The sequence below is a fragment of the Coffea eugenioides genome, chromosome 11 (genome assembly GCF_003713205.1).
Source record: "Coffea eugenioides isolate CCC68of chromosome 11, Ceug_1.0, whole genome shotgun sequence".
NCBI lineage: Eukaryota > Viridiplantae > Streptophyta > Magnoliopsida > Gentianales > Rubiaceae > Coffea > Coffea eugenioides.
Window position 1 is genome coordinate 29565839 of NC_040045.1, and position 14447 is coordinate 29580285.

The 14447-nt window shown below is 39.0% G+C and overlaps 1 protein-coding gene and 1 non-coding gene across 2 annotated transcripts; both read right to left on the reverse strand.

The window, feature by feature from the left end:
* Positions 1-2023: 2023 nt before the first annotated feature.
* On the reverse strand, positions 2024-2130 carry LOC113754552. The gene has a single exon (XR_003465235.1). It is a non-coding gene; the product is annotated as a small nucleolar RNA R71 (small nucleolar RNA).
* Positions 2131-11319: 9189 nt separating this feature from the next.
* Positions 11320-13156, reverse strand: LOC113754206 (isoflavone reductase homolog PCBER-like). Its single transcript, XM_027298562.1, has 5 exons — positions 12805-13156; positions 12583-12717; positions 12201-12450; positions 11892-12095; positions 11320-11729 (listed from the first exon to the last, which is right to left on the reverse strand). Exons 1-5 carry the CDS (start codon positions 12985-12987, stop codon positions 11557-11559), a joined length of 945 nt encoding a protein of 314 aa, XP_027154363.1. The 5' UTR covers positions 12988-13156; the 3' UTR covers positions 11320-11556.
* Positions 13157-14447: the final 1291 nt, after the last annotated feature.

Sequence of the window (14447 nt, forward strand, 5' to 3'; positions counted from 1 at the left end):
TCAGAAAGTGGAGCAGAAAAGTGCTAAAAGGGGACCTTCTTGAGAAGATTTCTCCACACGTGAGAAACTTTCCACAATCAGCCCAAATTGTGCAAACCAACGGAATTGCTGATGAAGAGTTGCCTTACTATTATTAAGTCCTGGCAAGTCCACTAACAATAAGAAATCAAAAGGAGACAATTCTGCGGGGACCACGTAACATTGATTTAGAAAATGTGTTCTTCTTTTGGGAGATGTACTCATTAGCCATAGGTGGACTTTGATGATGAAAGTAGCTTTTCTATTTGCTTCCTACGGAACTAGTTCTCTTATAAAAACTAGTGCAGAGGAGAATTGGAGGAAGAAGCTTCAGATAAGACATTAGACTAGTTTTCTCTCCGAGGGATGTTCCAGAGGAGAGAATAGGGAGTTGTTTTGGTTTGTTGAATTCTAGTGTGCAATTTTCTTCTTCTCTTCCGAGAGCTTTGTTATTCACTCTCTCAATTATCGAAGAAAGATGATGTCTTTAAATTCAATTGAATTGTGTGAAGATTTTCTTATGAGGCGTGGCTAATTTTCTCCTCTAGTCAAGGATCAACGCGAAGACGCAGTCCCAAATATCTGTGAGATCTAATTAATTTTACGTGTTCCTTAATTTATTAATATTTGCATGTTTTCTATTTTAATTTCCATGGGATTATTTTGTTAATTGGATATCAAGGGCCCGATGTGCAATTTGACTTATTAATCTCTTGTCAAATTAAGCAATTAAATTCGGAATTGTTTAGTTGATTAATATTAGTGACAACTAGTATTTTCACATACTACGGGGACATGCAATCTGATTTAAATAACCCTCGTAGCGTGTTATTAATTTGGGTTAGGCTTTTTTAGTTTTTAATGCAATTAGGAAATTAATTCCTACGGTCGTACCTAGGAGTATTTCCTGGTTAGGGGTAATCAACGGTCGTACCTTGGTTATCAATAAATTAAGGAAAAGCTGGTCGTTAGAGTTTATCGGCGACTATAACTAACCTGTTAATAAAATTAAGTGAACCTTCTTTGCATCAATGATCGGATGAATGGACTGTGTCTGCGTAGTTGTATCCTTGGCTAGAATTTATTTATCATTTATTTAATTGCTATTTACAATTGTATTAATTAATTATTTATTTTTGGTTAAATTATTTAATTATTTTTAGTTAAATTGTTTAATTATTTTTAGTTTATTTCTGATAAAAATCCCCCGTGTCCTGAACTTGAAAGGAATCAAATTTTTCCCAGTCCCTGTGGATTCGACCCTACTCACTACTATACACAAAATTTATTTTCCTCGAGTAGGTATTTATTATTGCACAGGCTCGACACCTGTCAATTTTTGGCGCCGTTGCCGGGGACTGGCGTTAATCATTTGTTTCTTTTTAAGTTCATTTTTTTTTTAAGAAAATCTTTTTTTTTTCTGGTATTTTTCTAGTTTATGCCTCGCTCTTCTCGTACAGGCGAATTAATTTTCGACCCTGAAGTAGAGAAGACCGCGCGTAGAACGAGGAAAGAAACCAGGCGGCTCAGGGAGGAGCAATACGATATTGCACCTCAGGGACTTGATCCAGAGGTTGAGCCGACAAATTTGTCTGGTGACAATTCAAGTGATTCAGACCAAGAGGAAGTCACTATGGCAAATGCACGAACACTAAGGGAGTTGGCTGCTCCAGATTTAAATCAGCAGCCCTTGTGCATTACTTTTCCACATTTAAATGATGACGCTCCCTTTGAACTAAAATCTGGTCTAATTCATCTCTTGCCATCTTTTCATGGTCTACCAGGTGAGGAGCCCTACAAGCACTTGCAAGAGTTTGACGTCGTTTGCAACAGTATGAAGCCTCCGGGAATTACTGAAGAGCAAATAAAGATGAGGGCCTTCCCCTTCTCTTTGAAGGATTCCGCAAAAGACTGGCTCTACTACCTACCGCCTGGTAGTATCACCACGTGGGATCAACTGAAGAAAAAATTCTTGGACAAGTACTTTCCGGCATCTCGAGCTGCAAGCCTAAGGAAGGAGATATGTGGCATCAAACAACACCCAGGCGAGTCACTCTATGAGTACTGGGAGAGGTTTAAGAAACTGTGCACCAAATGCCCTCAGCATCAGATAAGTGAGCAACTGCTCATTCAATATTTCTATGAGGGGTTGCTTTTCAGGGACAGAAGCATAATCGATGCTGCAAGTGGAGGGGCATTGGTGAACAAGACTCCTCGAGGAGCCTGGGAGTTGATTGAAGGGATGGCTGAGAATTCACAGCAGTTTGGTTCAAGAGAGGACATCCCGACGCGTAGGGTGAATGAGGTAGAAACATCCTCTATTCAACAGCAACTCTCCGAATTGACATCTTTTGTGCGACAACTAGCTGTGGGGAATACATCGCAAGCCAAAGTGTGCGGGGTATGCACTGCCGTGGGTCATCCTACGGAAATGTGTCCATTGGTTCAAGAAGAAACTGCTGAACAGGTGAACATGGCTGGCCACGCGCCCGCGCCAAGAAAGCCGTACGACCCATACTCAAGTACCTACAATCCTGGTTGGAGGGATCACCCCAACCTTAGTTATGGAGGAAATAGGCAGTCTAACTTTGTGCCAAATAGACAGCAAGGACACCAACAGCAGTACCATCATCGCCCACCACCACTTTCAAACTCAAGTCCGTCCATGGAAGAGATGATGAAGCAATTACTTGCTAATCAACAAAAGACGGATTCAGACCTGCAAAGCATGAGAAATCAACTGGGACAGGTGCAATCATTGCAAAATCAAATGAATCAAATGGCTATAACAATCAACCGTTTGGAGTCCCAAGTTCAAGGAAAATTGCCATCTCAACCTGAGGCAAATCCAAAGAATGTAAGTGCAATGACTTTAAGGAGTGGCAAGGAAGTTCAAGGACCCGAACCGGTGATTCCTAAAGACAAGGACGAGGAACGGATTGAGAAAGAATTGGAAGAGGAGGGCACAGACAACAAAAATGCAAAGGTACCCTCGAACCCAATTCCTACAGCTAAAACTAATCCACCTCCCTTTCCTAGCAGGTTAGAGAAACCAAAGAAGCAAGACAAGGAAAAAGAGGTCCTGGAGATTTTTCGCAAGGTGGAGATCAACATACCCCTACTGGATGCGATTAAACAAGTACCCAGGTACGCAAAATTTTTGAGGGACCTGTGTGCCAACCGCAAGCGGTTGAAGGGGGATGAACGAGTTATAGTTGGGGAGAATGTTTCAGCAATTCTACAAAGAAAGCTTCCACCGAAATGCGGAGATCCAGGTATGTTTACTATTCCTTGTAGGATAGGTAATACTTTGATTGGGAAGGCCATGTTAGACCTGGGAGCCTCAATTAATGTCATGCCAAAGTCCATTTATGCTTCCTTAAACTTAGGCCCTTTGAAAGAGACTGGGATAATAATCCAATTAGCTGACAGGACCAATGCATACCCTGACGGGTTGATTGAAGATGTTTTGGTAAAAATTAATGAATTGGTTTTTCCAGCTGATTTTTATGTGCTCGACATGGAGGATGAACACTCCCGTGATCCGTCACCTTTGTTGTTAGGTAGACCCTTTTTGAGCACAGCCCGAACCAAAATTGATGTTAATAAGGGTACTTTGTCTATGGAATTTGATGGTGAGATTGTTCACTTTAACATCTTTGAGACCATGAAATATCCATCCGATTCAAATATTGGCTCTGTTTTCTCGGTAAATGTTATTGACCATGCTATACAGGAGGTTTTTGAAATTGAAGGCAGGGATGAACTAGAGGTCGTCCTGACCAGGCACTTTGAGTCCGAAACGACCTCTAGGGTAGAGTTGAGTGAAGAGCTTAAATGCGTGATTGGATCGTTGCAAACGTTACCAACCACGAAGACAAGGTATGATCTTGCACCGATTTTCATACCCGAACCTCACCAAAGGTTACTTCCATCTGTGGTGCAGGCACCTGTCTTGGAACTAAAACCACTGCCGAAACACCTAAAGTATGTATACTTAGGTGAAGGGGAGACACTTCCAGTGATCATCTCCGCGGGTTTATCAAAGGTTCAAGAAGAGAAACTACTTCGAGTTCTTAGGGAACATAAGCAGGCGATAGGATGGACCATCGCCGACATCAAGGGAATTAGCCCTGCGGTGTGTATGCACCGAATTCGACTCGAGGAGAATGCTAAACCCGTACGGCAAGCTCAACGGAGATTAAATCCTCTCATGATGGAGGTCGTAAAGAAAGAGATTTTAAAACTGCTGGACGTTGGAATTATATTTGCAATATCAGATAGCCCGTGGGTAAGTCCAGTACAGGTGGTCCCGAAGAAGGCAGGGGTGACAGTGGAATCAAACCAAGAGGGTGAGCTCGTACCAATTCGAAAGCCCACCGGATGGCGACAGTGTATCGATTACCGAAAGCTAAATGCCGTCACGAAAAAGGACCATTTTCCCCTCCCTTTCATTGATCAGATGGTGGAGCGATTAGCATGTCGAGCTTACTATTGTTTCTTGGATGGATTTTCAGGTTATTTTCAAATTGCCATCGCACCCGAAGACCAAGAGAAGACTACTTTCACCTGCCCATTTGGGACATTTGCATACCGAAGGATGCCATTTGGATTGTGCAATGCACCTGCTACCTTCCAAAGATGCATGGTAAGTATTTTTTCAGAATATGTTGAGAAAATTATTGAGGTTTTCATGGACGATTTCAGTGTATATGGTGAAAGTTTTGAAAACTGTCTAGATAACCTGAAATTGATCTTAGTAAGGTGTATAGAAACTAATCTCGTGCTTAATTGGGAAAAATGTCATTTTATGGTTGAACACGGGATAGTTTTGGGTCATGTTGTATCATCTACAGGTATTGAGGTTGATAAGGCAAAAATAGATGTTATATCTACTTTACCTTACCCCGCGAGTGTGCGGGAAGTTCGTTCTTTCTTGGGTCACGCAGGTTTCTATAGAAGGTTCATCAAGGATTTCTCGAAAATTGGAGCACCCTTGTTCCAACTTTTGCAAAAAGATGTATCCTTCGAATTTGATGAAACATGTAAGGGGGCATTCAATAAGTTAAAGGAGTTATTGACCACCTCACCTATTATCCAACCCCCTGACTGGAACCTCCCATTCGAGATCATGTGTGACGCCAGCGACTATGCAGTGGGTGCGGTATTGGGTCAAAGAGTAGGAAAGGCAGCTCATGCTATCTACTACGCATCTCGAGCCTTGAACGGAGCTCAATTGAACTATTCAACCACCGAAAAGGAGCTTTTAGCAGTTGTTTTTGCCTTAGAAAAATTTCGGTCTTATTTACTTGGTGCTAAAGTTATTATTTTTTCTGATCATGCAGCTTTGCGGTATCTGTTGACCAAAAAAGAGGCAAAACCGCGATTGATACGGTGGATATTGTTGCTACAGGAGTTCAACCTGGAGATCCGAGATAAGAAAGGGGCGGAGAATCTGGTAGCAGATCACTTGAGTCGAGTACAAGTCGTCGAAGATGACATCCCATTGAGAGAAGCATTCCCCGAGGAGCATTTATTTTCTATTAACTCATCTTTGCCTTGGTATGCAGATATTGTTAATTTTCTAGTCACTGACAAATTTCCTACAGGATGGCCTAAGGCAAAGAGAGACAAGTTGAGGAGCGATGCAAAGTTCTACATTTGGGATGATCCTTACCTCTGGAAGCGGGGTGCTGATCAAATCATCCGTAGATGTGTAAGTGAAGTTGAATTTCAATCTATTCTAGCCTATTGTCACTCTTTTGCATGTGGAGGTCACTTTGGACCGAAGAGAACGGCTCGTAAGGTGCTAGAGAGTGGATTCTATTGGCCAACTCTATTCAAGGATGCCTACTCATTTTGTAAGTCATGTGATAAGTGTCAAAGAGTGGGTAATATCTCTCGTAGGGATCAAATGACTCAAACCCCAATGATTTTTGTTGAAATTTTTGACGTTTGGGGCATTGATTTTATGGGTCCTTTTCCTTCTTCCTTTGGTTTTTTGTATATATTGCTTGCTGTAAATTATGTTTCGAAATGGGTAGAAGCAAAGGCCACCCGCACTAATGATTCCAAAGTGGTTGCAGAATTCGTTAAGTCTAATATTTTTGTTCGCTTTGGGATGCCGCGAGCAATTGTAAGTGATCGGGGTACTCATTTCTGCAACAAAAAGATCGCTGCAATTTTTAGGAGATATGGTGTCTTGCACAAAGTCTCTACATCATACCATCCTCAGACAAATGGTCAGGCGGAAACATCGAACCGAGAGATCAAATCAATTCTAGAAAAGATGGTCCGACCCGATAGGAAGGATTGGAGTGTGAGACTAGATGATGCACTATGGGCATATAGGACAGCATACAAGACACCCATTGGCATGTCCCCTTACCGATTGGTATTTGGAAAGCCATGTCATCTCCCGGTCGAGTTTGAGCATAGAGCATTTTGGGCGGTCAAACAATGCAACATGGATATCGAGGAAGGCGGAATTCAAAGAAAGTTACAATTACTAGAGTTGGAAGAAATTCGAAATGAAGCATACGAGAATGCAGTGATCTATAAGGAGAAGAATCAGATCTTTCATGACCAACAGATCTCTAGGAAGACATTCGTCTGTGGGCAAAAAGTTTTACTATACCACTCCAAATTGAAACTATTTCCAGGTAAATTACGTTCTCGTTGGATTGGCCCTTTTGTTGTGACTAATGTCTTTCATTATGGTGCAGTAGAGATCCAAAGTTTGAAAACAGAGAAGAAATTTGTGGTGAATGGTCATCGTCTCAAGCCGTATTATGAAGGATTTCCAATTGAACGGGTGGAGATGATGCAACTGGAAGACCCGATTTGCTTAGTTTAAGCAAATTCTGGACTCCGTCTAGCCAAAGACGTTAAAGAAAGGCGCTTTTGGGAGGCAACCCAATTTTTTTTTAAGTTGCTGTTACTTTGGAGTGATTTTATGTTTAAAGTATGAGTTTGAGTAATTTTGTTATTTTTTCATTTGTAGGTTTTGGAAAAGTGACCAAATGAGGCAAAAAAGGCGAAATTTGATCAAAGATCTCAATACCTCAAATTCAGTAATTGTGGTTTTTGATGCATTAAAGAGGTTTAGAATGCATGTTTAGATCATTTTACATGTGCGTGAATGGTTTATTTTGACATAGAAATGATCTATGATGCATTTTGGGAAATTGGGGTATCATTTGTAATTATTCCAAAGTTGAATTTCTGCTAAATTTTGCAGCAGAAAACGCGTTTTTTAATGAAACGCGCCACTGAATCGCGTTTTCATAGAATCGCGTTTTCAAATCTGCGCCTATAATTAAGAAAACGCGCCTTAAAAACGCGATAGGAAGTCGCGTTTTCTACCAAGTCGCGTTTTCCAGCCTGTTCAGAAACCAAAAACGCGCCTTCAAATACGCGACTTAAAGTCGCGTTTTTTCACGTAGTCGCGTTTTTCAATGCTGCAAATTTGGTGAAGAAACGCGACTTCACAAAACGCACTTTGAGGTGCGTTTTCTTGAGCCGCGTTTTCTGAGCACAATGATACGACCTCGGATCTTTTTAAAAACGAAGGCTTGGATCACTTTTCAACTTTACTTTTAAAAAATTTTTGTATTCTTTTTCCTTTCTTTCTTCTTCTTTCCCCCGCTGCTGCTTCATCTTCTTCCTCGCGAGCTCCGCCAGCCGCTGCACCTTCATCGCAGCTCTTCCGCTCGTCCAACCACCACCTGCGCGCCACCAGCAGCCAAGCCGCTGTCCCTTTCTTTTTCTTTCTTCTTCGGCTGCGAACCTCACCCAACCGCCGCCCACCCCAGCTCTTCTCGCCGCTGCCTCGGCTCTCCTCGCCAAGGGTGACCACCAGCTCATCTGACCTCCTTCACCCTTGCCATAGCCACCGCCTCCAAGATCCGCCTGAAGCCCCGAAAGCCGAGCACCACCAGATCCAGCTGCCGCAAACTCTTCTCTCTCACAGCCACCACCTTCATCGCACTACTGGCTTCGTATGCACGCGCCTGCCTCAATCTCTTTCTATTATTTTTTTTTATTTTCTTATTTTATTATTGCAGTATGTTTTTATTATTTTTATTACAGTACGTTTTTGAAAATTTTGCGTGTTTGGACTACCTGACATTTCTATTCCTCCTTAGTTGGGTACTTCTGTGTTACTTTGCTTGTTTCTTTTTACTTTGCTTGATTTTTATTTATTTAGTAGATTGACTTGTGAATTGAATGTCCAATCGTTAATCATTATATATATATATATATTTTAGGTCGAATTGTGTTTAATCTGCTGTACTTTGTGTCTAACTGTGGGTAATTTGCTACAGTTGTTTGTTCAATTGGGAGGTGCTTTTACATTTGGCTAAGTTTGGAACCACGAGTGTTTATTGATTGCATTTGTTATAAGTATTGAGATATCTGTATAACTTGCGAGTGAATGCAGTGTGCATTTTGTTCATTGAATTGATTTTTCATTTGTTAGTGCTTTGAATTTCTTGTTTCCATTATTCGTTAGCAACTGTTGTCTATTGTGGTTTGGAGTGCAATTTGGAAAGAATGGTGAAACCACGATCCCGATCCTTTGACCTCCGCTTCGCCTCCTCCAACTACAAGTGCTAATAGCTGGCACCAGCTTCAGGGGAGTTTTGTTGTCCTTCTTCTTATTTTTACTGTTTCATTATCACATTGAGGGCAATGTGTGATTTAAGTGTGGGGGGGATTTGGGTTTAGTTTTGATTGGTGTTTCTTTAATTTGCTGCCTTTCTTACTAGTGTTTTGATGAATAAATGTGGCATCTCACTCGTCTATTGCTGGTTATGATTTATTCTATGAATTTAGTTTAAGTGGCAAGTAAAAGCATGTTATCTTGGTAAATATCATGAGTTTAATGACTTGGTGCAAATTGTGGTTAAATTGTTTAGGCAATATAAATATTTTACTAGCAATTGTTGTGTGGATTAGGCAATTGTTGATCTTAGTTCTCCATATTAGGAGATGACGTGGGCCATGATCTTTAATTATCTGGTTTTCTGGTGCTTTAATTGTGATTAATAAATGACCCTACTCCGCTAGTGTCGTCACCCAGTAACCGGGAGTCTTCACCACAAGTGTCGACTTTCGCGTCAAAAAGTGACTATATATATGAGTAGTTAGTCCTGAAGTTGTGAAGAGTTGAGTAACTGGGCTCTTTCATCTAAAAATGTCAGAGTTCACGTCAAAAGACTTGAATAGCTTGGGACTGAGCATTTATTAAAAAAAAGAAAAAGAAAATAATAAGTAAGCTTATGATCATGTTGGCCTGCCGATCCTTGTTCTTCAATGTTGAGATTTTGATTTTCAGTTGACCCAATTGCTAACTTTTGCTAGTTTAATATTTTGATTTCTTAGACGAGTTAGCTATGAATTGGACGAGTCTATGATTTCAGGAGCTAACCGGGAGAAATATGTCTTGACACTTAGCCACTAAAACTTGATTTTGGGATAAGCGTAGCTTGGCAGTAAATGAAATGAGAGTTAGCCATTGTTGAATTTAGTTGTTCCCATGCTTGAGGACAAGCATGATTTAAGTGTGGGGGGAATTGATAAGGTGTTAATTGTTAGTAATTTTATTATTAATTTTCCCTGTTTCCATGCCAAATATTATTTTAATTGTCAACATATCCTTGCCAAATATTGCTTTAATTGTCAATATATATTTATATTTGGCATTTGGATATAATTTCAGAAAGTGGAGCAGAAAAGTGCTAAAAGGGGACCTTCTTGAGAAGATTTCTCCACACGTGAGAAGTTTCCACAATCAGCCCAAATTGTGCAAACCAACGGAATTGCTGATGAAGAGTTGCCTTCCTATTATTAAGTCCTGGCAAGTCCACTAACAATAAGAAATCAAAAGGAGACAATTCTGCGGGGACCACGTAGATTTAGAAAATGTGTTCTTCTTTTGGGAGATGTACTCATTAGCCATAGGTGGACTTTGATGATGAAAGTAGCTTTTCTATTTGCTTCCTACGAAAAAGCTAACTAGTTCTCTTATAGTGAACTAGTGTTTTCTTTCAAAATAAGCTCCGTAGGAGGATAGACATTAGACTAGTTTTTCTCTCCGAGGGATGTTCCAGAGGAGAGAATAGGGAGTTGTTTTGGTTTGTTGAATTCTATTGTGCAATTTTCTTATTTTCTTCCGAGAGCTTTGTTATTCACTCTCTCAATTATCGAAGAAAGATGATGTCTTTAAATTCAATTAAATTGCGTGGGAATTTTCTTATGAGGCGTGGCTAATTTTCTCATCTAGTCAAGGATCAACGCGAAGACGCAGTCCCAAATATCTGTGAGATCTAATTAATTTTACGTGTTCCTTAATTTATTAATATTTGCATGTTTTCTATTTTAATTTCCATGGGATTATTTTGTTAATTGGATATCAAGGGCCCGATGTGCAATTTGACTTATTAATCTCTTGTCAAATTAAGCAATTAAATCCGGAATTGTTTAGTTGATTAATATTAGTGACAACTAGTATTTTCACATACTACGGGACATGCAATCTGATTTAAATAACCCTCGTAGCGTGTTATTAATTTGGGTTAGGCTTTTCTAGTTTTTAATGCAATTAGGAAATTAATTCCTACGGTCGTACCTAGGAGTATTTCCTGGTTAGGGGTAATCAACGGTCGTACCTTGGTTATCAATAAATTAAGGAAAAGCTGGTCGTTAGAGTTTATCGGCGACTATAACTAACCTGTTAATAAAATTAAGTGAACCTTCTTTGCATCAATGATCGGATGAATGGACTGTGTCTGCGTAGTTGTATCCTTGGCTAGAATTTATTTATCATTTATTTAATTGCTATTTACAATTGTATTAATTAATTATTTATTTTTGGTTAAATTATTTAATTATTTTTAGTTAAATTGTTTAATTATTTTTAGTTTATTTCTGATAAAAATCCCCCGTGTCCTGAACTTGAAAGGAATCAAATTTTTCCCAGTCCCTGTGGATTCGACCCTACTCACTACTATACACAAAATTTATTTTCCTCGAGTAGGTATTTATTATTGCACAGGCTCGACACCTGTCAATATTCTTTTCCTTAAAACAAACCGGCTTCAATTTGTTTTGGTGTCAGTCAAAATTTTATTTCTAACGAACCGGCTACAATTTGTTAAGATACTCCCAATCACCTTTTTATCTTACATAGTCCTGCTCTAAAAGAATGTTACAGTAATTTTTTTTAACAAAACTCGGGAAGAAAAAACAAATTTAAATTAAGCCACGGGGGACACCAATTATCGTAAATTGGACAAATTCAGGTTGCAAAACAAGTATAGGGTAGATTTTATTTCAGACACATTTATGACATTTTCCGGAAGGGAGATGAACAATCAAAGTACATTTCTAATAGTACATAAGAAATGTTGCAAAAAAGCTGGTAGACAAATATTGGTTAATATACTTCCTCCGTCCCATATTTCTCATCTATGATGACAAATATTTTGAAACATTCCGAAATGGAAAGCTGCGGAGGGAATAACAGTTTTGTTGCTACTCTGATACAAACTGATCGAGATACTCATCGATTGCGGTGCATTTCACATCGGGATAGAGCTCCGTTGCCTCCACGCCAAAAGAAGCGTCGATCTCAAAGTTGGCCATTTGTCCCTTCACAGAAAGAGCGTGTAACAGAGACAGGATGGATTTTGATGACATTGAAGCCTCTGCATGAGATACAAGAAAAGAAACCACTTTAATTAAAACTGTAGAATAGGTGAAATTAGTACTAGACGACTATTGTATGAAAAAAAAATTTCTGAATTGCACGGGATTTTTTTAGGAATAAGCAGCTCGTGCACTTTGTTTCTCTTTGTTAAGTAGCAGACCTCGGATTTTCTCAAGGACTTCCTTCTCTGGAAGGTAAATCTTTTCGAGGGTCTGGCCAATTTTCCTTTCCCACAATGATACTATTTCGTTGCAGGACAGACTGTTGGCAGGTGATCTAAGGTACACAATCTTGTTCAGGGTCCTTGGATCATCTGCTGCTTTAATGGTGTATGCAGCTACATTTTCTTCCTCCGAGAAAAAAACTGCAACGAAACAAAAAATGGAAGAAAAATTAAGAACGGTGATCTCTAAAACATGACACTAAACCAATCAAAAAAATGGAAGCGGGCAAAGCTTCTTTTGGATACCTTTTGGATTTCCATCACCAAGAATGACAATTTTGTCTCTGGGAGGACTTGCAGAGACAGAGCCTCCAAAGGGGTTAAGGAAATAATTCAAATAACCAGCATAAACATTACATACTAAATAAGTGTAAGGTATCCCTTCAGCTTCAACAGCTCTGCGGATCTCAGCTTTGGAGCTGTAAAAGCTTGCGGCAGGCTCAACAACGCCATGCAAACGATCCACATCACTTCCAAACTCAGAAGGTAGAAATCTCTGAAACCGAATACAGCTCTTTGTTTAGGAACTTGTGGGTTGACAGGGATAACGAAAAGAATTTGTTCAACAGCCAGCAGAGATTGGATCAAGGAAAACAAAAAGGAATGTATAAAACTGCATTGTGCTTACTTTGATGTTACCAGCTTCTTTAATTGCTGCAATTATCTTAACTTGATGAGCCACGAAATCTCCCCCGACTGTCGAGATCACTATATCAACTTGTTTGATTGCATCTACCAACCGCTGATGATCGTGTAGATCTGCCTGTTCAGTTCATACGTCAGTGTCTATAATTTCTTGAGAAGAATTGAAATAGTGCTTTGACAATGGAAAAAAGATACAACAACGCACATAAAGAAATCCGACTCCCAAACTCTTGAAGCTCTCTAGGATGGCTGCCCTTTTAGGATCTGAAATTGTGTTTTCTCGGACCAATGCAAAAGTTGGGTGCCCTGCTTTTGCACTTGCCTCCACTACGTATTTGCCAATGTATCCGGTGCCGCCAATGATCAAAATCTTGCTTTTCACAGCCATTTCCAACTCTAGGATGGTAAACTACTGTTGCAAATTGGATACAATCTGTAATTTGATGAGTTGAAGAGATGCAGAATGTGCTTAGTGACCATAGGCTGCAGCTCCGTGCAAGATTAATTTATAGAGGAAAAAATATTGAAAATGATAGCCCTGTCGCTGCCGTTTCCTTTTGATGCTCTATTGGCCTCTAAAATTTCTAAAATGCTCCAAGGATTAATCTTCGTACTCTATGGATTCTTATCGGCAAATGTCAACATAAGTTGGTTCAGTTGATAAAGACGATCACTTCCTTACGAAGAGTTACATGTTCAAATTTTGCTATCAATATAATAACTGTATTGGTAGGTGATCTATAGAAACCTTGTAAGCAACGTATGGTCAATCCTAGGATATGTATGGTCGAAATCAAACTGAGCGCCCAAACTTTTTTCTTAAAAAAAATAATGGCAAGCATGCGCAATTGCACATGTCATCAAATATTTGAAAGGAAAAAACAAAAAAGTCACATTCAACTTTCGATTCTTGGTTCTACAATATCTTGTAAGGTCATGTAAGGTCAGAAATTATCTTGTAAGATAATATCTTGTAAGGTTAGAAATTAGAATTAAGGTCAGAAATTATCTTGTAAGATAATATCTTCTAAGGTAAGGTCAGAAATTATCTTGTAAGATAATATATTGTAAGGTCAGAAATTAGTATTATCTTGTAAGGTCAGAAATTAGCTGGACATGACATGGTTGCCCAATGGAAAACAAAAAAGAAATCAACTGAAGTTACCAAATGCTATGAACCTTTGGATCAACGATCATGATAATATCAAATCAATTTACTCCTTTTAACAATTTCTCATAATTGTTTGTGAATTTTTTAAAAAAAAAATGTTGGCATTGAAAAGGGAAAATATATCACTGGAAAAGTTATTAAAATTAAATGTGCCCATATTTCTTTAAATGACTGAAAAATGAGATACATACAGAAGTGGTAGATAACAATTGGAAGAGACTCATGCTACGAGTGTAGTGAATCATTAGTTTTAGTGTCAAAGATGGGAAAATTACGCTTTATTCCCCTGTGGTTTAGTATTTTTTTTTACATAACTCCCCTATGATTTTAAAGCTATATATAGCCCCTCATAGTTTGGATTAAACTGTCAAAATGACGAAATTTACATTCCATAACGAAATCAACTGAAATATCAAAAATATCCCTATGTAAAGTTGAAAATTATTTATTAACCACAGGGGGTTATGTATATATACTGAAAATTATAAGGGGTTTATATGGTAAAACACTAAACCATAAAGGGGTTATATGCTAAAATATAAAAATCATACGAGGTTAGAGTGTCATGCATATTATGTTTATATATTTTGGTCACTCCAACTATTTTAGTTTTTAAACAAAAGTAATTTCGACATTTTTATAGGTTCTGTTACGGATGATCATTTCCATCACTTTGA